The following is a 24763-nucleotide window of genomic DNA, read 5'->3' as shown; positions in this document are numbered from 1 at the left end:
TGGAAGAACAGACATAGCTGCAGACCAGGAGTTCATCATGCTCCATCAGGATGCATCCTTCCAACTTGCCCCATCTTCTACTGGAAATGTGACCTTGGTACCAGTGTCCAGCTGGGCTAAGGCACTGCTCACAGCATGCAGGTTCAGGTCACGGATTCTGCACAGGATCCTGCACAGGGATTCTCATGGGACAGCCCCACAGCAGGCAAGGGAGTCCATGGATGGACACCTCACAGCCTGGGTGTGTGGATGTGGAGCAGCCAGCAATGATGGATAAGGCATAAAATCCCAGGGAGAGCCAGCCCATGACAGTCCCAGCCCCTTTTATAGCTTCTCCTCTATGGCCCAACAGGACACACACTTCACAGCTTTATTTATTATAGAAGATCTTTAGGAAGATGAAGTCTACCCAAATCCACCCCTTGGCTTTATTTCTGCCCTCAGGGACTGTGTCTAACAGGGTGATGGCACTTCCAGGTCAACAGGACTGGTTCCAGGTTTTCTGGACAAGGGGACATTCCCAAACGTGGAGGTGAAACCCCCCTATCCCCACACAGAGCCAAGGCTGGGAAACTGCAAACCCCAAACTCCATTTCTAGGCAGCTGGATGCCAAACAACCCAGTGTTTATTGCAGTGCTCCTTGTTTGCCTTGGGTTTATAGATGTACATTCAAAAATAAAAGCTCTGTGTATCTCAGCTGGACACAGACAGGCTTGAACGGGCCGATCCGTCTGTGATGGAGTCACCTCCCAGTCCTGAGTGTGGGAGCAAACAGTCCAGCTACCAGCTCGGGATCTCTGTGCATGGAGATGGAGCCTCAGGCATGAGAAACTCCAGCTCTTTCAAGTATATTTAGTGTGAACCCACACGGTCTCTCTGGCATCTCACCACAGGGAAAAGTTCTGCTGGCCCCAGAGAACCACACCCCTTGGGTCTGCCCCAGCCTCGGGGGAAGATGACAGGTTTGGGCAGCTGCTGGATGATGTGCCAGCTTGTTTTGGCTCAATGAGCAGGGAGAAGGCTCTGGGGAGCCCAGGCAGCTCATATTTACATGGTACCATTAGAAAAAAACCAGCTTGGACCCCATGAAGTCACGCTGGCTGCATAGAGGGGTCAACAGCTAGTGGAGGTCTGGTGAAGCCAAGGGGTTCCTGATGTTCAGCAGATGCAGCAGCTGACCATGGTGCTCCCATACCATCCCAGTTTCCAGCCTGCAAACCCTCCAGCCAAGGGAGCTCTTGGCCAGGAGGCTGCACCTCAGGCAGCTGCACATCCCAAATAGACCCCTCCAAACCAAACCCACCACCCAGAGACACACCCAGTGGTTTAAACAGGAAAGAAAAATGAAAAAAAGAAAGAAAAAAAGATGCTTGTGGTATGTAAGTCCCACTGCCCTGGGCCAACCGTGCTGACTTTGTAAACTCTCCCCATCCCAAGAAACAGGGCAAGCACCAAGTCGACACTGGCCCCATTCCTGGCCCTGCAGTACCCAGGGAAGGCACAGGTTCCAAAGCACCAACTCCAGAAACCCTCCGGGTCCTGGATAATAGGAGGGGTCCGGCTGCCATTGCTGAATTACATTATTTGTTGGTTATGTAGCTTTAAGTTCATGTACTTTCATTGATGGGGGCCCATCGGGAGAGGGGTGAGGCAAATCAAAGGTGTGGGCACAGAGTGCAGGATGGCAAACCCTGGCCAAGCCCTGGCTACCCCCTCTGCCTGTGGGGTTACATGTCCAAGTGGGGAATTTCACTGCTGCAGTCAGCAAATCCTTGGGCCAGGAGGGCAGTGGGGTCCTGGAGAGTGTGGTGACACCCAGCAGTGGGGTCTGATGGCATCTGTGGTGCCAGCAGGGACACACCCGGCTCATCCCTGGGGCTTTCCCTGGGGTCGGCCAACACCAGCTCCCACTTGGGACAGCTGGGCTGTGGCTGCCCTGTGGCAGTGCCACAGGCAGGGAGGGGATGCCAGGCTCTCTCAGAAGCTGGGTTGTGTCTCTGAGGCCAGGAGGAACAGCAGCAGCTGCTTTCTCGTGCCAAACAGCTTGCTGAAGTTCAAGGCTGGACTGGTGCAGGCCCGGCGAAGCAAAAATGAGAAAAACAAGGGAGGAAGAGGCTGTGGGCACAGCTATGCCAAAATCATCCCTCTTGCAGCCGCCCCTTGGTCTAAACCATCCCTTTTTGGTGGCCAACTGCAGCTAACAGCAGCACTCAGAGCTCAGCAGCCCCTGCACTGTCCCCTAGCAGAGGTGGCTGTACAGCTGCGTGTGCTGTGACCTCTCTGCACCAGCCAGGCACTGGACACCTCTCTACAGGGGCCTAGAACCAGGGGAGGGGACTGGCTGCACACTCTGTCCCCAGATATCCAGAGCTGGGACCATGGTGGAGCTGCAGAACAAACTACCCTGTGATACAGCTCGTGGGCACCTCTCATGGGGTCCCATGCTGGTTTTGGCCAGGGTAGAGTTAATTATTTTCACAGTGGCTCGTGTGGGGCTATACTGTCTGTGAAAAAAATTAACTCTATCCTGAAACCAGCACAGCTCCCCAGCCTTTAACAGCAACATCCTGCTAACATCTTCCCTTGCAGTATGTGAGAACTGCAAACAGCATCTCTGGATGTGCTTGTGACAATCCTCCATCAACAAGACCCCAGTGCAGGGAGCCTGGACAGCACCTGCCTGCTCTCCCTGCCCTTCCAGCCACCCCTCTCCACAGACCCAGACACTGCCAGTGGAAAGACCCCCTGAGGCAGCTCCTTGGGATGAAATCCTGCAAGGACTAAACAAACCACACACATGATCCCTGACCATAACGTGAAGGGGAGGATGGAGAACTGGTCTGTGGCATGTGGTGCACCAGGCAAGCGCAGTGCCACGCTGAGGGTGACCTTGTCCATCAGAAATGCTGGGCTAGCCCTGCACCTGGGGGGTGCAGATGCAGCACAGAGACCCCAGAAGCCAGTGGGAAATGCCCCCCAGCCCAGCTGTCAGGTCCACAGGCACAATCCTGTTGTTGCTCCCTTGTAGCAGGGCTGGGTTGGGGTCTGTTTCTCAAGTCCAGGTGACTGTGGCACTTCAGCTCACCCTCCTCTTCCTCTCTGCAGCAGGGACAGTGTCTGTCTGTCTGTCCATCCGTGGTTGTGGCCTTCAGCAGGGCTCCACACGGACACAGGCAGGTGGCTGCAGCCCCAGGGGGCCGTGGGGGCCGGTGTTTAGGTGGCCTGGCCAGGCGGGAGGCGTTTGCTGTCCAGAATGGCCTTCCAGTCATCAGCCCAGGAGTGCAGCCGCCGGCTGGGGGGCTTCAGCTGCAGGTGTTTGTTGTGGCAGGCAGTGAAGAGCACGTGCTCCCAGCTGGGGTTCTGTTCTGCCCCTGCAAAGGAAGGAGAGTCAGTGGTCTGGACAACTGTGTAGGACACTGAAGTTGATTTCACTCCAACTGCAATCCCCACTCTTCACTCCAACGTGAAGACCCCAAAGTTATAAAACCCAAACAGCATGGAAAGACCAACACCCATCCCTGGCTGCCTCCAGTCACTCCTTCAGCCCTCACCTCTTACCTATTATATCAGGTCTGTCATCTATAAGCAGATCAGCAGAAACCACCGTCTTATCTCGTGTCAAAACAATCTGCTCAAGAAATTCAGGGCCAAAGTGCTTCTCTACCCAGGCATACTGGAAGGCAAGAGATGGCTAGTGAGCTCAGGGAAGGCTGATGGATGGGGCAGGGGGTGCTTAGTGGAGTGGAAACAGCCCTGGCCCCCACACAGGGAGGATCTCTATCTTACTAAGTTCATTAGTGGGATGGATTTGGATGCTGCTGGAGTAAAAGTTCTTTGAAAGCCAAGCAGCTTCTGATGTCATGATCAGAGACTAAGACCAAGAGCCTCAATGCATGCAAATGGATGGAACAGGTAAATTTAACAGCCAGAGGCATGCAGGGGTCAGACACCTTTCACTAGGCAGCATGGATGGGAGGGGGAACTGAGATTTGGGCCTGCTCACCTTCTCGTAAGGGCAGTACCGGTACTTCTTGATTGGGCTTGTGCAGATGAACACATCAGTGCTGCCACGAGGAGAAAAATGGGCAGAGTGTCATTCTGGGCCAGAGCTGGCAGAAGCCCAAAGCCAACCCCCCGACCACATACAGATCAAACAGATTTAAGAGATTAATCCCCCATCTCACAGAATCCCACAGCACAATTTTGATCCCCTTTTCACAACCTTTGCTGGGAGCAGAGCTAAAGGGAAGAGGCTGCACACAGCTGATGTTCTAGGTGTCTGCTCCAGGAGTCAAAACCTCTCTCCCCTCCCTTCCCTGATGGCTGGGAGATATTTATTTTTAATGCTGTTGTTGTCTCAGCACTTCTGCCAAGAGGTGGATGTGAAGACACAGCTCCTCTGTCCATCCCCACACGCCATGAGCAGGTTCATACTCACTCTGCCAAATTTGCCATTTGCTTCACAGCTTCCACAGCCCCAGGGAGAGGATCCAGCTCGATGAAGAAGTTCTTGGATTCCCAGATGCTGATGGCTTTCTCCTGTGAGGGGAAAGCAAGCAGTTACTGCACGTCTTTCAATTTTTTTCCTGCATGCGCATTCTCCTCACCCTTTGCTAGGACAGAGAATGGGACAGGGAACACTGGGACCACCAGCTCTGGTCCCCTCCTGCTCACCCCCCTTGCCTCTGCAGGTGCCTCTGTGCCACCCACCAACCTGCACCCACCCCATACAATTCAGATTGGAGATGTTCTGCAACAGGCTTGGTTTTGCCTCTGCAGCTCCAGACACAGAGGGAGCTGCATGTTCCAAACACCAGAGATGATCCAGATCCAAACCAAACCCATCCAAAGGGACGGATCCACGTGGATCCAGCTGACGTGGCCTGGTGGCCCTGCTGTACCATGATGCTGTTCAGGCACAGATGCTGTCTGGCCTATTTGTCTCCATGAGATCACTTAAAATAGCAGCCAGGCTGCTCTCCCAGGAGAAAGTACATCACAGGATGAACCACACATCAGGATGAATGCAGATGCTCTTCCTCAGGGATGCCTGGACAAGGTCTAGCAGGCAAACAGAGCATCTCCAGGCAAGGATTTGTAACACAACATCCAGGACAGCAGCCTTGGCACACTGGTATGGCACAGGGAGAGCAGAGAGGAGGCCACAGGGAGCAAAACCTTGGGGTGACAGCAGAGTCCAGGGACTGCCTGCAATGGTTCCAGCACAGCTCTAAGGAACAGCAGCCCCTGCACTGCCTCAAACAGGTGAACAGCTTGTCAGGTGCCAAGGAAAGCAAGTATTTTGCACAAACACCATGTCCTCGAGGAGGAGAGCTGGGAAGAAGCAGAAGCAGCCCAGCCACAGTGTTGTGATGCAGCTCAGGAGCTGCAGATGGAGAAATGCCTCCAGGCTCCACAGCAAGAATAACCAGTGTAAAAGTATGCCGCAGGGCCACGCAAACATTCAAACTCCAGTTGCTCTGCCTCTGACTGAAGAGCAGTGATGTTTTATTTTTAAGATATTGTCTGTAGCTGCACAAGAGACATCTGAGAAACACAGCCACATGCAGCAGAGCACTTCAAACTGCACTGAAGTGTTTTCTTACAGCAGCACTTCTGCAGCTATCCGACTTCCAATTATATCAAAAAGCATTTTGCAATCAAGCTTGAGGAGGGAAGAGCTAAACTCACCTTGAGGAAAAGACCCACTCCACTCCCTGAGCCAGAAAAATTTCCTGTGGCACTATGGCCAGCATGCTGCCCAGCAGACGGAAAAATCCCCTGGGCTGGGAATCCCACCATGTGCCAGGACAGACCCTCAATCCCCAAAAGGAATTTCCCTGCCTGTCCAGGGCTCTCCATCCTTCCAGGTCTGTGTGCTCGGTGCATTGCTGAACTTTCTCCCTTTCAGAGATGGAAGCTGCAGCTCATTGGACTCTTTGGCTCCTATTTTCTAGTCCCTGAAGTAGGCCAGTGGTGCTCCCTGGTCAGAGATTGGAATAGCCCATGCGTCCATAGCCATGGAGCAGCTCTGCCCTGAAACCACAGGGAAAACCAGGACTGCCCTGATGCTGGTCTGTGCAAGTTTTGCTACTTGTTCAGCCCAAGGTTCTGGTGGTTTTTCATGATCACAGCAGACACAAGATAAGCTCACTTCATTTAACACATCCAAAGTAGTTACGATCAAGAAAGAAAAAAATTGTTATCACGTGTTACCCCTGCCAAACTTTAAGCAGCTGCTTTATTGCACAAATGATGTCCTGCACTTCCCTTTCACTATTGCTAGCCAGAAAGAACACTTTATTCCTTCAGCTCATCAAGTTGTTTAGAACTTTGCCCATGGGAGCGCCCTGGACCTTATTCCCACTCCTCTCCCTGTAGCCATCATACTCCTAACAACAGGAACACTTTTATTTACCATAACACATTTCAGCAACTGCAATTCATGGATGAGACCACATACATCCACTGGGATGGGAAACTTGCAGAGGCAGAAAATAACTTTCTGCAACAGTCAGTCTGTTGCTGGATGATAAATTACAACATAGAGAGAGCTTCTGCTTTTAAGCTTTAATTATTAAACTGAATATAATAATTTCTGGCATGGGAGGACTTGGGTTGTTTTAATTTTAAGTACGTTGTCAAATGAAGCATCAGTTGCATGGTTTGTTCTGAACTGCTCTGCTGCATCCCATCCCTCACACTGCTCTTGAGGAGCTAAATAATTCATCTAGGAATGGTACCAATCCACGTGGCCAAATCAGAGCTAGAAAACCCCAGCTATACAATCTGGGGCATTCCAAGACAGATGTTCTGAAGTACCCCCTTTCCTTGCACCTGCCTCTGTCCAGGCATGCAGAGAAAAAGCCCACTAGGTCATCATATGAGCTTGGTCTGGTGGAAGGTGTCCCTCCCCATGGCAGGGGGTTGGAACGAGATAGTCTTTAAGGTCCTTATCAAGCCAACCCATTCTAGGATTCTAAGAAAGACACAGATGTGCACGAAAAAAGCTAGATTTCTGGGGGAAAAAATATGCACCGCTGAAAGCCCTCCTGTGCTTTTGTGGGAGCTTTTTGGCGGCCTCCACAGCCCACCCCAGCACTGCCCCCATGCCCTGGGGCTCAGAGGGTCCCGAGGGACAACAAGGCCACGCGTGGAGCCGGGGGAAGCACAACTCACACTCAGCTCGGGTCCCAGGCGCCCGTACTGCTCCGACACCCAGAAGCCCCTCCGGTCCTCCAGGGCAATGTAGGGCTTGTCAGGGTACCTGGCCCTGAATTTCTTGAGGAAGCCTCCCTCGAAGTCGGCCAGCACGCCGTCCATGTCCACCAGCACCCGCAGAGCCCTGCGGGACCCCGCTGAGGGGCCGAGCCCCCTGCCCAGCCCGGCCAAGGGGCTGCAGCGCCGCGGCCGCAGGTGCAGAAAGCAGCTCAGCAAAATCATTGTGGAGCGGGGCTCGGGGCAGGGGATGGGAGATTTTGGGGACTGGGGGCTCAGGGGAGGGAATGGGAGGCTCAGGGAAGCAGGTTCAGGGCAGGAGATGGGGGCTCAAGGAAAGGGATTGGGGGTTTGAACAAGGGGATGGGGGCTCAGAGTAGGGGGCTCAGGGAAGGGGATTTGGCTTGGGACAGGAGAAGGGGCTCGAGGAAGGGGACAGGAGTTTAACGAAGGGACTGGGGAGCCTGAGGAAGGGGATGGGGCCTGGAAGAATCAGATGGAGGGCCTGGGGCAGGGGATAGGGGGTTCAGAGCAGGGGCCGGGGGAGCTCTCCAAGCGAAGGGGGAAAGCCTCTCCAAGCCTCTATTTCAAGCACGCACCGAGCCAGCGGGCAGCCCTGTCAAGCGCGTCCCTGTGCAGCAGGAGGAAGGCGCGGCGGCGGGGTGCAGGGGGGAGCAGAGGGGCTGCCGGGGGTCGTGGGGGGGATGCAAAGGCCCGTCCTGGCCCCCAGCGCGTCCTCCCCCTCCCCGCCCCATCCCTCCCCGCCAGCGAGCGCCGAGCGGCGGCGGCCAGAAGGGGAGCGGGGACAGCGGGGCCGGTGCCCGGCGCGGAGCTCGCCCCGACCCGGCAGTGCAAAGCCCAGTTCCTCTTCCCGGTGCCTGCCGAGCCCGGAACGCCGGCACCGCCTTAAAGCGGCACAAGCTCCCTGCGACAGCGCAGCGGCTCCGCGCCGCCCGCCCGCCTTAAGGCTGCCCCAGCCCCGCTGCCCTCCCCTCCCTCCTGCCCTGCCTCAGTTTCCCTCGCTGCCAGGCTTTGGGACACCCAGTCCGCCGCCTGCTCCCTCCCCATGCCCGTCCCTGCTTGCAGAGGTGGTGGGTACACGTTAAGATGGTGATTTTGTGCATAAAATGCACTCGGTTTTGACAGTTCTTGCGCCGTGTGACAACTCCGTCCCTGCGAGTCACAGGAACCCTTAAAAGCCAATCCCCGGACCCCAAAGAAGGACCCACTGCACCAAGAAGGGCTCGATGTTCTGACCAGAGACACCAAAGATCTATTAGAAAAAATACTTTGGGGATTAAAACTAATGAAAAAGAGGGATTTCCCCAAGTGGTACTGACAGGCAACCACTGAGCTGGAAAGTAAAAGATTTTGCTCGACAACAATAATAAGGTTCCAAAATACTTAATTTTTCAAGTCCAGAATCTTTCCAAGTGGAATGTGTTGTCCTTGTTTCACAGAGAGGGCAAATTTGCTGTTTGGATCGTGTGACCTGGGGAAGGTCACGGAGGGGAGGAAGGGAGAGCTGGCTGGACACGATGGTGATCTCAGCTGAGGCTGGGAGGGGAACGTGTGAAGTTCAGGTCTGTGTTGTGCTTTCACTTGCAACCGCAGGCGTTTTGCTTCCTGCAAGGAATGGGATTTCAACACAGCTGGATGTTCCTGACTAAGCAGGGAGGGAATACATGCAAATTTATGGCTCCCCAGGGCAGCGGTCGGGGCACCAAGCCTGACGGAGCTCAAGGAGCATTTGGATAACCCTCTCAGGCACAGGGTGGGATTTCGGGCTTGTCCTGTGCAGGGCCAGGAGTTGGACTGGAGGACCCCTGTGGGTTCCTTCCAGCTCTGGATATTTTACGACTGTGATCTCCACTCAGGCTTCCATCATCTTCATGGATACTGAACGGCCGACACATTCCCTGCCTGCAACAGCTCCGGGACACGCCGCTTCAGCTGCCGAAGGATGGAAAATACAGACCCGTGTATAAACCTGAGGGATTCAAATCCTATTCCCTGGTACCAGAGCAAACATTCCAGGCAATGAGACGACAACCTCCACATTGGAGTCCCGTCAGAAGGGACAAAAGGGATTAAACCTCTGCTGGTGCAGTGCAGCCATTCGGGTGGGCTTCACCCCCCGCCGCGCGGGTAGCGGGAGGGACCGGCCACCCGCGTCAGGGAGAGCGCGTTGTCACAGATGTCCTCGTGCCGCTGGTGGACACATGTCGCAGGGGTCCCTTATCCCATGGACCCTCGTGTCGCGTGGGTCGCCGGTGACACGAAGGCCCCATGTCGCGGTGGTCCCCCGTGTCGCGGAAGGCCTCATGTCGCGAGGTGCTGACGCGCCATGACGTCACCCCCCGCCCCCCAGCGCTGCTGAGTCACGGCCCCTCCCGCGCGCCTGACGCGGGGCCGGCGGTTGCCATAGCGACCGCGCTTCTCGCGAGAGGCGGCGGAAGTGGCGCGCGGGCGGCGGGCGTCGCGCGGCTCCCGCGGCCGCCCCTCATTGGCGGGCGCCGGGCGGCGGCTCCCGGCGCGCGCCGCTCCCCCCGCCCCGCCCCTCCGCGCGCGCGGCCGCGGCGCGAGCCGCCAAGATGGCGTCGGCCCTGGAGCAGTTCGTCAACAGCGTCCGGCAGCTCTCGGCCCAGGGTGAGGGGGACGGGGCCGGCCGGGGAGACCGGGAGGACGGGGCGGGCCCGCGGGGCCGAGGGAGGACGGCGAAGACCGAAGGAAGCTCGTCAAGCCGCGCGAGTGACGGGGCGGCGGGCCGGGGCCTGCCCGCTCGCACGGCGCTCCCTCAGGCGCGGGTCCGGAGTGCTGCAGCCCCGAGGCTGCGGGGCCCGTGCCGGGGTTAGTTCAGGGCAGCCCCGAAGGGATCCCGGCCGTGTGACAGGGCACCAGGGACCGGCGGTGCTCTCACAGAGCTCCGTGGTTCTCCCAGGGGGTGGTTTCGGTAGCGGAGCCCGCGCCGGTCATCCTGCCAAAATCTGAGCCTTTAAAACGGGGAGGAGCGAGCATCGCTAGGGCTTTAACTGGGATTGTGTGACTCAGCCTGTCATCTTCCTAATGAACGGGCAGGTTGCGATAAGTATGGTTTAAAATATATTTCTGAGTTGTCCAAGTGTCCGTGCTCTATATTTCCAAGCAGATCATGGACAGAGTCCCGCCCCACCACGGAACTGTGTGACAGATCTGAGACTATAACCACGTGTCCACAAAGGATTTTAATAATCACAGTCAGAATTCCTGAGTTTCACTGCCAAAGTCCTAATTTTACTGTGTGTGGGTGCAGCGTTTCCTGGTTCTTGAACTTTCCCTCTGAGCTGATGCTCTGTGAAATGTGTTCTGACTGGTCTCTGCCTGGGATGTTTCCTCCCAGAAGCTGATCAAAAATTGGTTTTTCTCGCCATGGCCCCAGGTTTTATCTCTGGCAGTTCTTGGGTTGAACTCCAGATTTCTCCTACTCTGGTTTCGCTTCATAAATACAAAGTATTTATACTTCAGAGACAATTTATACCTGCAAGGTGTGGATACAAAGCAGATGGAAGATGGATCTTTGTTCTCCTGACGTTGAGCTGGAGAACTTTGTATCACAGAGTTTTGGGGATGCAGAAGGCTCAAGGGGAGACGGGTTTGCTTTCTCGAAGTTCTCCCATTAGGGATGAGCCAGGGAGATGTTCTCTGTGAGAAAGTCTCCAGCACAGTGAGGACATGGACCTGGTGGAGCAAGTCCAGATGAGACCACCAAGATCATTGGAGGGATGGAGCTATGAGGAAAGGTTGTGAGAATCTGGATTGTTCAGTCTGGAAAAGAAAAGGCTCTGGGGTGGCCTTATTGTGGCCTTCCAGTATCTGGAGGGAGCTACAGGAAAGATGAGGAGAGACTATTTATAAGGGCCTTGGGAGGACAGGAAAGGGGGAATGGCTTTATAATAATAAAAGAGTAGGGTTAGATTGGATATTAGGAAAGAATTTTTCCCTGTGAGGGTGGGGAGGTGCTGGCACAGAATTCCCATAAAAGCTGTGGCTGCCCCTGGATCCCTGGAAGTGTCCAAGGCCAGGCTGAATGGGGCTTGGAGCAACCTGGTCTATCAGAAAGTGTCTCTGCCCATGGCTGAGGTTTGGGATGAGATGATTTTTAAAGTCCCTTCCAACCCAAACCATCCTGGGATTCTGTGAAAGTAAATCCAGAGCCTGACAGGCAGCTGGACGTGGCAGCACTCAGGAGCAATGTCTGTGCTTCTGGTGGCTTCTGACTGTCATTTGGCTGCCTGGGAGGTGACAGAAAGGGACATTTACTTGGGCCTAATATTGGGATTTCTGCTTAGACTCTAAGTTGTTCTGTGTGTGTGTGTTTGGGTAGAGGATGGATGACAGAATCCCAAAATGGTTTGGGTTGGAACAGACGTTAAAGGCCATCTCTTTCCAACCCTTGCCATGGACAGGAGCACCCTCCAGTAGACCAGTTTGCTCAGAGTCTGAGGTGGTTTTATTTTTGGTTTTTTTTTTGGAATGTTAAGTGATAGAACTGTGGAAGGGGTGGATTTCTAGAATAGGAAGGGCACCAGAACTAGGGGTTTGCAGTGCCTGAACACCATTATCAAAGCACAGAGAGTTTTACAAGCCCCATTCCTTCCCATGCTTATGCCTTTTTTTAATTCCATAGGGGGGAGAATGGTTTTGGAGGCAAATCTGTGGGCTCTAGTCCCCCATTTGGAATTTTTGATCCCTCTGTCACTTCAAAACTAACATTTCATTGCTAGAACTTCCCTGCTTTTCCTTTCTCAAAGGAAAAGGCCACAGACCTGAGGGTAGTGTAAATCTGTCTGAATGGAGGCACTATTCCTCATCTTCTGGAGACTTTTGTTAAGGGTGAGAGAACCTCTGTTTTTTCTCTCTAATCTGCAAGGATTGAACATTGAAACAATACTCTGCTTGAAACAATACTCAGCTTCAGAAGGACATTGTGTTAATTCATTCAATTAATTGTGAGGGAGGAAGAGTTTGAAAGCAGTTCATGGGAATGGCTCTGCTTTCTTTCTAAGGGTTTTGGGGCTTACCATACCTTCCTCATTCAAAGTAGTCACTTTTCATGCTGTGTTCATAGCTCACAGCATATAGAATAATATTGTAGTTTTAATTGTACAAATTAAATTTAAGGACAGTTTTTAAATACTTTTGTTGTAGGTACTTACTTGTAACTTTAACTTCTATGTCAAAAAAATGCTTATGAGCAGACCTGAAAGTTGGGCAGTGCTTGAGGGCCAGTAAAGAGCAAGCTCTGGTATTGGTTTTATTAAAAAAAAAATGTGGTGGGTAGAAAATTAATACCTGTTTTATTAAAGAAAATTAAAACTTAGGGTGATACTAACATTTCCTGAGGTTACATGGGAAAGCAGGTTATAAGGAAGTGTGAGAATGGATGAATGTTCTCTAACTGGGCTTTGACAACAATGCTTTTTATTTTTCAGGGCAAATGACCCAGCTTTGTGAACTGATCAATAAAAGTGGAGAGCTGCTAGCAAAAAATATTTCTCATCTGGATACAGTGCTCGGTGCCCTGGATGTACAGGAACACTCACTAGGTGTTCTTGCTGTCTTGTAAGTGTTACTTGCTTTTAATTAAATATTAAAACTTCAGGCAGTGGGCTGAACTGTCAGCCAAACAAAGTGTTTTGTTCTGGCACTGGCACAGATTTCCAGAGAAGCTGTGGCTGTCCCTGGATCCCTGGAAGTGTCCAAAGTCAGGTTGGAAAAGGCTCGGAACAACCTGGGATAGTGGAAGGTGTCCCTGCCTGTGGCTGAGATTGGAACTGGATGGGCTTTAAGTTCCTATCCAATCCAAACCATTCTGGGATTCCATAAGTGGTTTTCCATATGTGTTCAGCAAAAAGATACAGGATGAGCTTTTAAAACTTTATTTTCAGGGCATTAATATACTGAACTGTAAGCATGGAGCAAGACCTTGTGTTCCAGTAAAAGCCAGGCTTTTATCATGGGTCTTGGATGTTTGTCTTTAGACAGTGCTGAGGCTCTTGCTGCTGTCTGGAGTTTAAGATAAAACTAGAGTTGCCTTGGGGGTGGTGCTGAATTAAGGTAAAGATATTTAGTCTTGAATTTCAAATTGGCTCGGTCTCATTTCAAGGGAACTATCTGCATGTTCCAGTGCTATTTTAAAATTCTCTTTTAAGGGAAAGACCAGAATTCTAGCACTTGTTCTAGTATTCTTTTGAAACAAAATACTGATAATACTGAAAATTATCTTTGCCATTGTAGTTTGCACTAAATTTAGAATTACATTGCACATAGAAAGGTGTTTTCAGATGTTGCTGTGCAGCTACTGGGGAAATCCCATGCTCTCCTAAGCACTTTGGATTTGTTTGCAAGCACCTACATGCAGAGACTTAGCAATGAAAATGAGTATTTTTTATGAACCTCCATTAAATGCTGAACCTTTTGTTTCTTTGTTGCAGGTTTGTGAAGTTTTCTATGCCCAGCATCCCTGACTTCGAAACGTTATTCTCACAGGTGCAGCTTTTTATCAGCACTTGCAATGGAGAACACATTAGATATGCAACAGACACTTGTAAGTTAAGCCTGATATATTTGATATATTGATATATTTTTGAATAGTTTGGTAATACTGATTTTTCACAGAGGTGTTCTTTCTTTGTTTTTTACTGTGTCTAGTTGCTGGCCTGTGCCACCAGTTAACAAATGCCCTTGTGGAGAGAAAACAGGTGAGCAAGTATCATTTGGTACAAATAAGCTACTCTATACCCAAGGCTTAAAGGGGGTGTTACCAGCCTCTTACTCCATAAAGATTTGCCACTAACTTCACATCAAGTGTTTCTGTACAGCTCTTTGGATGTTAACTTTACTGAAAGGTGATGAACCAAACAAAATTCTAAGATTTCTCTAAGGAAAACCTAAGGAAGATACTTTTGGGGGGAGAAAAGTCACCTAAAAACATGTTCTCCCACATTAAATAAGAGATCTGTAGTACCAGGAATGTTCTTCAGACAATGTGTGCATGAGTAGAGGAGAGAGCTGCAAGGGTTATTAGCACTGGTGAGTCAGTGATTTTAGTTTCAGTGTTATTCTCACTGGTGTCATACAATGTTCTTAATTAAATGCCTTTAAATGTGCAGAAAACTTCATTAAGAAATACTTGACCAGTGGTTTTGTTGCTACAATCCTGGCTTTTTCAGGCCACTTTGGTGAAGTCTAGCCTGAGACAGACCAGATTTGATCTCTGCTTCAAAGTGGAGTGAAGTGAGAACCTTGTCTTTAGTATTTGTTGGGAGTTTAGATGGAGTCATGGAATCAAGGAGGGTTTTCTTATTGATAGATTACTGTATTCCTGATGAGATTGGCTTTGTGGAGCAGAATTGATGACTTTATCAAGAGAAGTTGTATAGCCAAGGTTAATTTTATTTTCCAAGAATCTGCGATGTCCTACAAAAAGGGAACCTCAAGTTAACTATTACTTAATGGAACCTGTCAATTAGTGTTATTTTTCATTTGTAAGTGTCAACATAAGATCCAATGTGCTGCCATCTATGAGAAATTATCTGAAAGAGATGTAATTTCTGACAGCCCCTGCGAGGAATTAGCATTCTCAGACAAGCCATAGACAAGATGCAGATGAACACAAACCAGCTGACCTCAATACATGCAGATCTCTGCCAGGTAAGGGGATCAGAAGGGCTTTTTGTGAGAATAAAAGTTTATAAAATACCTATAAACTGTCAAGGAAATACGTGTTCACATATCGCAGTGTAAGAATGGATTTTTCAACTGGATTTTGGTTTGGTTTTTTCCCAGGAGTAAATAATATTTAATATTTAATATACTGAAATAAAATCATAATCTGATATACAGATTAATTACTAATTTTAAATGTTCGGTGTATGTCCTCAGATCTTTGATTTTGTTGATGACTTCAGAAAGTCCTTTGACATCCGTTCTCTGTGGGCTGAAAGTCACACTGAACTTGCCTTGGGTGGTATCAGTGTAATATCCAGCTACTGTCTGCTCAAGTCTGACAAAAGACATGTTTGTCTTGGTGTCTTTGGCCTGGATTTGTATTTCTGTCTCATTCTTGGCTCCTGGGATTCAGGGTTGGACAGGAATGTTCAGAACAATATTTAATGCTGCCAGCACAGTAGTCTGGCGGTCCTGGAGTTTCAAACAGATTTAATTAATTAATTAAGAGTTTAATTTCTTTAGGAGTCAGATAGTTTTAGAACAGTTAATAATCTCTGTTAAAGATTTTCAACCTGTGTTACTCCACTACTCTGTTATTTAACTCCTGGGAGAGTGATATTTATGCAGTAGTGCTAATGAAGTTAGTTTCAATTCCTTCTCGTGGAAACTTGAATGGAAATGGCTAATTTATGAAAACTTGATTTATTTTCTTGTAGCTCTGTTTGTTAGCAAAATGCTTTAAACCTGCCCTCCCGTATCTAGATGTGGACATGATGGATATTTGTAAAGAGAATGGGGCATATGATGCGAAGCACTTTTTATGTTACTACTACTATGGTGGGATGATATACACTGGGCTAAAGAACTTTGAAAGAGCACTCTACTTTTATGAACAGGTAACTTGAAATGGAATTCAAAGTTTGAAGTGTGATGTCTGGAAAGGCAAAAGTCGATGTGTAACAATGCTGAGGAAAACACAGCACCTTTGAACTGGCACAAGCAAAACTGTGTTTGGAGGTGTTTTCCTTTAAGAAAGTCTCTCACAGCCTCATTGCACCATAAAGCTGTACAGCTCAAAGGGTGATGTTAAATTTATCTCACTATAAATATTTTTCAGCTGCCTGCTTAAAACTGCAGCACAGAAACAGGTCACGGGTTGACACATGGTTGTGTGTCCTTAAAAAATAGTCCAGTGGTTTTGCTAAGACCTTTGCTGCTTTAATGAAAGGAGTTTTGCTTATTCAAGGCTGTTATAATATTTGCTGGGTTTGCTTTATCTGAGAAGAAAACAAAAACAGTAGAATTGGGAAAGCTTTGTTTATGAGGGAAATGCTGTGAAATGTGCAAAACAAATTGGTGCAGCATTTTTCTTTTTTGTAAATGAGGGACAGCTCTTGAGTAGTTCCAGTATCACAGTGAACTAAAATCCATTTTCCATATTCTGCAGACCTCTGATAATGTAATAGAAAAATGTATAAAGTATATATTATTAAATAAAACATCTTTGAGGGTCAGTGTAAATCCAGGTTCACAAGTAGCTACAGGTGATTTGTGGTACAACTTTTGATGTATTCCAAGGAAGGAAGTTTTGATTCTATCTGAGCAGGTCTATTTTAAGACAGGCACCACTGTAACATGATATGTTTTGAGTAGCTTGTATAAAATTTCCTCTTTTTTTGCATATGTCTGGATAATTAATTTTGACAGAAGTTAGTTAAGCATCAATGCTCAAAGGAGAATTTCATATGTCACTGTATCCTTTCTGCATGCAGCTTGAAATTGAGATTTTTGCTCATGCAGTAGCTACCAGGATCTACCAGTAAGCAGACTAAATTTCTGTTCCATTTCTTTCTCTCTTGCTTAGGCAATAACTACTCCAGCAATGGCAGTCAGTCATATTATGTTGGAATCATATAAAAAGTATATCCTAGTTTCTTTGATACTACTTGGTAAAGTTCAGCAGCTACCAAAATACACTTCCCAGATAGTTGGTAGATTCATTAAGGTAAGTATTGCAAATACATCTAAATAATAGATCAACAAATCTGAATTTGTAAATGTGTAACAGTCGAAGGTGTCCCTGTCCATGGCAGGAGGGAGATGAACTTGAAAGTCCCTTCCAACCCAAACCATTCTGTGATTGTATGCTGTCAGTGATACAGGTTTTTAAAATTTAGGAAAACTTCAGTGTTGAATAGTACTAATCAATATTCCTTTTGCTGATACTGCACATTCCTTTATAGCTTTTTATGTCAGAATTTAAAAAATACTCAGATTTCAATTGGTTTTCAAGCTGCAGTGTCATTATGAAAAGATTTGACCTGTAACTTCATCTGATTGAAGCACAAAATGCTAAACAGTTTATTCCCAAACCCCAGCTTTTTAAAGAACAAAAGTTTCTAAAAAAACTGGGAGTTTGGAGTCTGTAAGCATTCAGATTAGGAGGTGTAGGGTGGGAGATAAAACTGCTACTGAGAGAGTTCTGATCCTAAGTAACACACTTCTAAAAGTTAAAATGAGTTTGTTGATTTGTGACCAAAATTCTAGAGACTTCCAAAATTCTTCTAACTTCAGAGACTAATAAACAAGCTCAAAACACTTTAAAGTAGTTTAAGTGAACTGGTCTCAGCCTCTGAGTCTCTGCTGTTGATGCTGTCACCTGATGTGGTCAAGGATGGATTTCTTAGAGGGCAGAACAAATACAATGGAAGTTACTGGGAATACTTACCTCAAACTCAGCTGGTCAGTTGAGAGAGTTTTTTCACACTGCTGTGAGTAAAACTGTCACACAGATGTCCTGGAATGTTGTTTGTTAAACGTAACACTGCAGTATACAGATTTAGTACATGAGGGTCTGTCATTGCCATAAAGCCATGTTATGGGCACCTTGTCTTTTTTATGAGAAATGCCCAAGCTACTTAAATTTATTTCAATGCCTGCATGGCTTCTAATGTTGGAGCACTGAATAGGTTTTGTGAGGCTGGATGAACACTGTGTTCTTTAAGAAGGGTTCTCATTTTTCTAATTGCAGCCTCTTAGCAATGCTTACCATGAATTAGCGCAAGTTTATTCAACCAATAAACCCTCGGAGCTTCGAAATCTGGTGAACAAACACAGTGAAACTTTCACAAGAGATAACAACATGGGGCTGGTTAAGCAATGCTTGTCATCTCTCTACAAAAAGAATATTCAGAGGCTAACCAAGGTAAGAGAAACTGAGAGCAGTTTTCTTCTAAGAGTGTATTTCTGAAATAGATTCAATTTAGAGCTAAATGTTAACACAGTAATGTGGCAGAGAATTACTAAAACTGAGATTTGTGTCTGAAACAAAGGAGACTAGAATGCCCTGTAAAGGAAAACAAATCAGTTGGCTGCTTATGCATTATTTAAAAGGTGATTCAGTCTGACTGTCAGGGGGGTTCGCCCATGAGGTTTTTGTAGATAATCAAAAAAGTGAGTGCTGCAACCTAGTGACCCTCATCCCTATTCAAAAAAATAGGAAAACTGAACTTTACAGGCCACTTCATTAGAAAAGAGTGAGTGAATAGGACTGATTTTGGAAGTGTCTGAAATAAAAGCAAAACCAGAAGCACTGAAGTGATTTGCTCCTTCAGCTGAGTGATCAGATTAATCCTGAAAGGTGATTGAGCAAAGCAGGGGTTTTTTTGCAAGCTCAAATGATATTTGTTGCAGTAGAAAAAAAATCTCATAAGGAACTTTATATATGCATCTCTTGAAAGAAATTCAAGGGGTGGAAACTCACCTTTTTTGTGTAAAAACTTGAGAGAAAGAGATTGAACATGGTCAGGATTGTCTGGTGTAAAATGAAATTGCAGGAATGAGTAATGACTCCATACATGCTCAGTGTAAGAAATTAATGTCTGGAGGAAGAACTGACTCATTCTCATGGGCCCTTTAATAATTGTGTGTTCCACTTGTTCCTTCCCATCAGACTTCCACAGTCAGGTTACACAGGCCATGAAGCATCAAGGAGAAAATCTTAAACAACCATTTTTAACACTTTAAAACTTTCTAAATTTCAGACATTTTTAACATTGTCATTACAAGACATGGCAAGTCGAGTGCAGCTGTCGGGGCCCCAAGAAGCAGAAAAATACGTCCTCCACATGGTAAGACCTCTGACTTGGTTATACTATCCCAAAATTAGTGTTTGGGTTGGCAGTACACATCCTGAGCAGTTCTTTTTCAGGGTGGAGGAAGTGCTGGCAGTCTGCTGTGGTGTTGAAACTGTTCTCAAAAAATCTAAAAAGCTGTTCTTCATGTAAGATAAGGCATGAATTGTGGTTTTGGGAACCTGTGGGAAATAAAAGCAACCAACTTAAAGACAATTCCACGGAGTCTGTGTGTTGTAGTTACCTGAAATTCTGTTCTTGGTGATAACTTCTATTAAACCCTCTCTCATTTCAGATAGAAGATGGTGAAATCTTTGCAAGTATTAATCAGAAAGATGGTATGGTCTGTTTCCATGATAATCCTGAAAAATATAACAATCCAGCTATGCTTCATAACATTGATCAGGAGGTAAATCACTGCTTTTGGAATTCTTACCAAAGAACCTTAGTCTGTAATGAGAGAACTACTGGTAGAAGCCAGTGTAATAGCGTAGATACAGAAGACTGTGAATCACTATTTGACTATTTCACAGTATTTTCATGAGTTTTATATTAATATTCTCTGTCAGTGTGTCCTGCATAGCTTGAGCTGTTTCAGGAGACTGACTGCTTGCTGTTGATGATGGGAAGATCCTCGAATGGATTAGAAAGATTGTTTTTAGGGTTTTAAACTTCAAGGATCACTTCTATTGGCTCTCAGTAACCTGCCTGTGGGTTAAGGTGGTTGAGCCTCATGGGACTGTCCATCAATGGCCTTAAAAAGGGTTGTTGGGAAGACATGGATCAAATGAAGGGAATAAAAAATGGTCTGACACTTTTGTTTGGGAGGTGAGGGATGAGAATATTTTGATGTGGAGATTTAGTGGTGGCAAAAGTTATTTGTTGTACATGGCACAGCCATGAAATGTCTTGAAGATCAGGTACAAGCTGGATGAAGTAATCCATTTCATACATATTTTTAAGATGCTGAAATGTATAGAGCTTGATGAACGACTGAAAGCCATGGATCAAGAGATCACTGTGAACCCTCAGTTTGTGCAGAAGGTAATGGATTTAATGTCTTATAAGAGTATAGAAGAGATTCAGTGCAGTGAGTATGGTGTACTGAATGTCAGTATTTACAGTGTTGTTATTACACATTATTAATAATATGTGCATAAACATCATGACACATCATAAAGATAATTTATTATTTTCGAAGGTACTTTTCCCTAATTAATCCTGCAGGAATTTCAACCAGAAAATTAGGCGCATGTTATTTCATAGGCACTTTATTTTCTTACCTGTTCACTTCAAAGAACTTTCTCAAGCCTGCAGACTTGTTTCTGAACAGAACTAACTCTCTCCCTTTCAGAGTATGGGCTCTCAAGAAGATGACTCAGGGACCAAACCATCCAGTTATTCTTGAAATTAATGTTGCTCACCACTCCGCTTTCAAGTAAAAGCTTATGAAAGAGTCACGCCTGGAACAGGGCATTGAGGAGTTCCACGAAGAGAGCAGAGAGAACTGAGCTTTGCTTTTCACCTGGACATTAAGAAAATAAAAGAACACCCTCTCAGTACTGTATAATATCAGAAATATTCTCTGCAAAGAAAAAGGAAATCTCAAAAGAAACTTGAAAGTCTGTTGTGGATTTATTTATCTTCAGATTAACATTGTTAATGCATTAAATAATCTACCTTTTGTTTTAAAGGGTTTGAATGTTGCCGTGTTTCTGTAGCAGTCCTTCTCTTCTGCAAAAAAAAAAAAAAAAAGTGTTATTCAGGGAAGAATACAAACTAGTGTTGGTTCACTTACAAGATAATTATTGGTTCATTATTCTGTATTTAAAGTTGGCTCAAAATGCAGATTTATCGTATGTGTGGTGGAGGCAGAGGGGTGGAGTTCAAGCAAATCATAATGTAGAGAATTTGCATATGCCCAATGTAGCTGGTCTGTCTGTTAAATGAGGAAATGTTCTTCCCAAAAGGATGAAGATATCAACGTGTCCTTGTAAGGAAGTTTGCTGCAAAGTAGGAATTATATATGGAAAACATACATGACAGCTGTTTATGATTTTAAGTTTCTGGTACAAAATATCTGCTAATATTATTTGCTCTTGATGAAACTTATTAGACCTAAACAAAAGGATATTTGGAAAACATTGGTGTTCCTGGAGGACTCTAGATAGGAAGTTGTTAATACTGAAAGAAATGTAAATGTTTGTTCCCGTGCAACTGGCATGAAGGTATTCAACAGGCTGATAGTTTCTTTGGTGGAAACCAGTATTTCTGCATTGAACATAAACAGAATTCTATACAGCTCTCAAAATGCAGGATTTTATTCGGATATAATGTGTTGGAACGGTACTTGGCTTTTAATTTACTATTTTAAACTTTAAAACTTTCTTACTGGATTCTTTAAAGTGCTTCACCCCTTATATCAACAGGCTGTTTAATTTTCTGTTGTTCTCGTGTATCTGAAGATTCTCACTGTTCAAACACCTTCGTGTCAGGCAGAAATAAACCTGTCATCAAGTCAGAAAACGAGCAGCTCAGCAGCCACTGCTTTCCACTGAAACACCTGACCAGGAGCTGCTTGCTCTTGCTACCCTGCCAGCTTCTTTCCAGGTGGGAGCTGAGCATTCCTGCCTCTTGCTGTGTGAAGTTTGTATGTATTGAGGTCGCCTGTGCTTGAAAATACTCCTTTCGTGCTTCCAGCGCTGATACAGTAGTGTTGGGGTTTTCACTTAAAATTGCAAATCTAGCAGAGCCTCTGTGACAGCAGGGTGCTGCTTTCTGGTGTGGAGCAGTGTCCCAGGTTGTGGTTGGTGGCAAAGGATGTTTTTGAAAGTATAAAATAGCAGTTTAGTATTGAACACGGTGGAGGTCCATAGTGTGAGCAGCTCATCACTTCCTGACAGAGAGAATTCCACTGGGACAACTTTTATATCTGATCTTTAAGCAAAATCTTGGGGTTTTGCATAAATCGCCTTACGAGTCTTGTAACTAGAAGAGATCTATGGTTTTGAAAGTTTTTATTCTAATGAATCCTGCAGTGATTTTAATGCTGAATATACACCATTTTCCCCTCTGGTCCCATGGAAGTGTTAAAAGAGTAATTAGTGATGCCCTGGCTTGAGCCCAAAACAGGGTGGTTGTTACTACCATATGTGGCACTCACAGAAGGGACTGCAAACAATTAACCCCAAACCCCACCCATCCAGAAATGTGCCTGGCTCAACTCTCCTTGCCGTGGCTCCCTTGCCAGAGGAGAATGTATTCAGGATGCTGTCATGGAGTTGGAAAAAACCCAGAAATGTCCATTTTTATACTACTAGCTCCTATTAGTGAGCATGGATTTACCTGCTGAGAGCTGCAGGATGGTTTCCAGCTGTGGAATTAGAAGCAAAGTAATCTATGCAGCTGCAAATAGCTCTAGATTTTTCTCTTTTTTTTCTTGCCTAAAGTAGATAAATCCATGCTCACATCAAAAGGATGGCAAAAATAGCTGTGTAATAGTTTCAAATTATATATTCCATTATATATCTGATTTTTTAAAGAGGGCAAATGCTTTTAAAGTTAGAAAACTGTTGAGGTTCCTTTTCTGGTGTGCATAGTTGTGCTGTTAATGTCTGAATTCTGTTAGAAATTCAAAGTCAGGTCTCACCTGTAGAATCAGTAGATAAAGCATTCACCAAAAGTGCTCCAGGGAAGGGCTTTTAAGTCCTAGTCTGATAAACACACATGGTCTGGCATCTGCGTATCTTGAGATAGTGCTGAAATTAAGTCAGATTTTTAATGAAGCGGCTCCTTCCAAGTCTTGGAACTAATTGCTTGGGCTGTGGTCAGCTGAGAGGCTTCGAGAACACTTGGGCTTTCTGGTTTTAATTTGTATTTACTGCAGAAGGACTTCTGCTCAAATCTAGGAACACTGCGTGCTGTGCTGCTCCCAGCTTGGACTCTCAGAGGTCCCGTGGCTGTTTCTTCCTGTCGTACACAGTCACAAGACGTGGCCAGGGAATGCTGAGTGCATGCTTTGATATCTGACTCCAATTTTGATGCATTTTAATTAGCAAAGACACAAAAGGCACTTCTGAAGGCAGCGTTAGATGTGCAGCTGCAGTTCGTAGCCACAGGAGGGGTCTCTAGGCCAGTCACTGAGATTTTGAAATGTTTCTGAGAAGGAATGGTCGGAAGCTGTGTTCAATCCCCACTCCTGTTTTTGTGCCACTGAGGAGCCCCAGTGTGTGACCTCTGCTGAGCCATCACTTCATGGTGTAAGTCCAGCTGCCTCCTTCTCCACAACTTCCCCGTGTGTCCCACAGCACAGCCCTGTGTTTGTGTTGTCATAGGCGATCTGTATAACCTAGGAAATGTCCTCCGTGTGGCCACGCTGGCCCAGGTTAGTCCTGAGAAGCTGTTTAAATGTACTACCGGCAAATAAAGATAACAAACCAGTTGTTCTCAGTTTGTCTTAAATGAGATTGCAGGTCTTTTGTATCTGGGGTTCCTTAGGTTTTTTGAGGGGATCTCTTGTTCTGGTTGTTTTTTAGGTGATTTTGGCTGACTGGGGAGGCTGCTGGTTGTCTGCTGTGTATGGCAGTGCCCTCTGCTCCAGAGGTGTTCAAGCCCTGCTGGTGGCTTCTCAAAGCTCTTCTGAGCAATTCTGAGTAGAAATAATATTTCTTCAGTGTCTTTCTTGAGAAGTGCTGCTGCAGGTCCTTGTGTGAGATGGGCTTTGGGATTTTGGATGGAATGCTTTTATTTTGAGCAACCTGGTCTACTGAAGCTGTCCCTGCCCATGGCAGAGGGTTGGAAAGGGAAGGTCCATAAGGTCCTTCCAACCCAAACCATTCTGGGATTCGTGTCTGAACTCTGTGTTTCTGTAATAATCCAGTCTTACTGACCATCTGGCTATTGTTTAAATCAGAGGCATAATTATTAGCCCATGTGTGGCTGCTTGGATCCAGAGGTGCGTCTTGTAGTGGTATCAGCAATAGCTGCTCTTTCTTGGGATTAAAGTACAAGTTTTACTCAGCTGAATGATCTATACTGTTATCTTTTTGAAAATTTACTACTTCTGTTCAGATTAAGGTATTTAAAACTCAGGGGCAACTCCAAGGGGCAGGGAAGAATCTGGTACTTTATTATTGTGAAGCCTAGTAGTTCACATGGAATTTGGTTTAGCTTTCCGTCATAGATTCCTAGAGGTAAACAATCCTTTAATATTTAAGAGAAACAGGAGTAGTTTAATGGAAATGAAGAGCCTGAACAAGTTTAACTTGGGCGTTTGCTCCCCTGCCTTTCCCGGGTTGTACCTGTGTAAACACCTCCGTGGAGCTGCTTTATAAATCGGGAAACGACAATACTTCGAAACCTTCATCTGCCAAAACCTTACATTCTAAGCACTTTAAGGAATTAAGACAGTGGCTGCTGAGCCTCCAATGGAGAAGTGTCGCCGAGCCTGCGGAGAACACGGCACCGCCCTGAGGCCAGGGAAAGCACCGGGAACGGGAACTCCGGCAGCCGCTGCCGAAGCTCGTTAACGCGGCTCACTCTGGTCCCGAGCCCAGCCCCGGCCCCGGCGGCGGCTCCTTCAGGGGCTCCGCCCGCGGCCACCCCGGGTCCCCTCCCGGTGCCCGCGGGTCACGTGACCCTCGGCGCGGCCCGTACCACCCTGCGGGGGGGTGCGGCCCGTTCCCGGTGTGCCACCAGCGAG

The 24763-nt window shown here is 46.9% G+C and overlaps 2 protein-coding genes and 1 long non-coding RNA gene across 11 annotated transcripts; 2 read left to right on the top strand and 1 right to left on the bottom strand.

Moving 5' to 3' along the window:
* Positions 1-356: 356 nt before the first annotated feature.
* On the bottom strand, positions 357-8420 carry NT5M (5',3'-nucleotidase, mitochondrial). The gene is made up of 5 exons (XM_066329850.1): positions 7181-8420; positions 4440-4540; positions 4005-4065; positions 3560-3674; positions 357-3372 (listed from the first exon to the last, which is right to left on the bottom strand). The coding sequence occupies exons 1-5, from the start codon at positions 7442-7444 to the stop codon at positions 3215-3217; spliced, it is 699 nt and encodes a 232-aa protein (XP_066185947.1). The 5' UTR covers positions 7445-8420; the 3' UTR covers positions 357-3214.
* Positions 7317-8610, top strand: LOC136367967 (uncharacterized). Its single transcript, XR_010744757.1, has 2 exons — positions 7317-7417; positions 8366-8610. It is a non-coding gene; the product is annotated as an uncharacterized lncRNA (long non-coding RNA).
* A 1107-nt stretch (positions 8611-9717) lies between these two features.
* On the top strand, positions 9718-20755 carry COPS3 (COP9 signalosome subunit 3). Of its 9 annotated transcripts, none has more exons than XM_066329834.1 (12): positions 9718-9868; positions 12691-12820; positions 13693-13805; positions 13910-13959; positions 14819-14911; positions 15646-15825; positions 16794-16934; positions 17961-18134; positions 18973-19059; positions 19358-19471; positions 20026-20106; positions 20417-20755. In XM_066329834.1, the coding sequence occupies exons 1-12, from the start codon at positions 9814-9816 to the stop codon at positions 20468-20470; spliced, it is 1272 nt and encodes a 423-aa protein (XP_066185931.1). In that variant the 5' UTR covers positions 9718-9813; the 3' UTR covers positions 20471-20755. The 9 variants fall into 9 exon arrangements, with proteins under 9 accessions (XP_066185931.1, XP_066185933.1, XP_066185936.1 ...); XM_066329835.1 differs by lacking the exon at positions 9718-9868 and adding an exon at positions 11770-12091; XM_066329836.1 differs by lacking the exon at positions 14819-14911.
* The last annotated feature ends 4008 nt before the right edge of the window (positions 20756-24763 follow it).

This window comes from Sylvia atricapilla, chromosome 15 (genome assembly GCF_009819655.1).
Source record: "Sylvia atricapilla isolate bSylAtr1 chromosome 15, bSylAtr1.pri, whole genome shotgun sequence".
Lineage (NCBI taxonomy): Eukaryota > Metazoa > Chordata > Aves > Passeriformes > Sylviidae > Sylvia > Sylvia atricapilla.
This window is presented reverse-complemented; position numbering and strand designations above follow the sequence as displayed.

Excerpts from the sequence above, each read along its gene's own strand:
- NT5M (XM_066329850.1), bottom strand. The coding sequence starts at position 7,444 with ATGATTTTGCTGAGCTGCTTTCTGCACCTGCGGCCGCGGCGCTGCAGC. Across the intron at positions 3,675-4,004 it reads GGTACTGCCCTTACGAGAAG|TATGCCTGGGTAGAGAAGCA; the intron begins GTGAGCAGGCCC and ends CTTGCCTTCCAG. Across the intron at positions 3,373-3,559 it reads TGACAGACCTGATATAATAG|GGGCAGAACAGAACCCCAGC; the intron begins GTAAGAGGTGAG and ends CTTCCTTTGCAG.
- COPS3 (XM_066329834.1), top strand. The coding sequence starts at position 9,814 with ATGGCGTCGGCCCTGGAGCAGTTCGTCAACAGCGTCCGGCAGCTCTCG. Across the intron at positions 15,826-16,793 it reads CACTCTACTTTTATGAACAG|GCAATAACTACTCCAGCAAT; the intron begins GTAACTTGAAAT and ends TCTCTTGCTTAG. Across the intron at positions 18,135-18,972 it reads ATATTCAGAGGCTAACCAAG|ACATTTTTAACATTGTCATT; the intron begins GTAAGAGAAACT and ends TCTAAATTTCAG.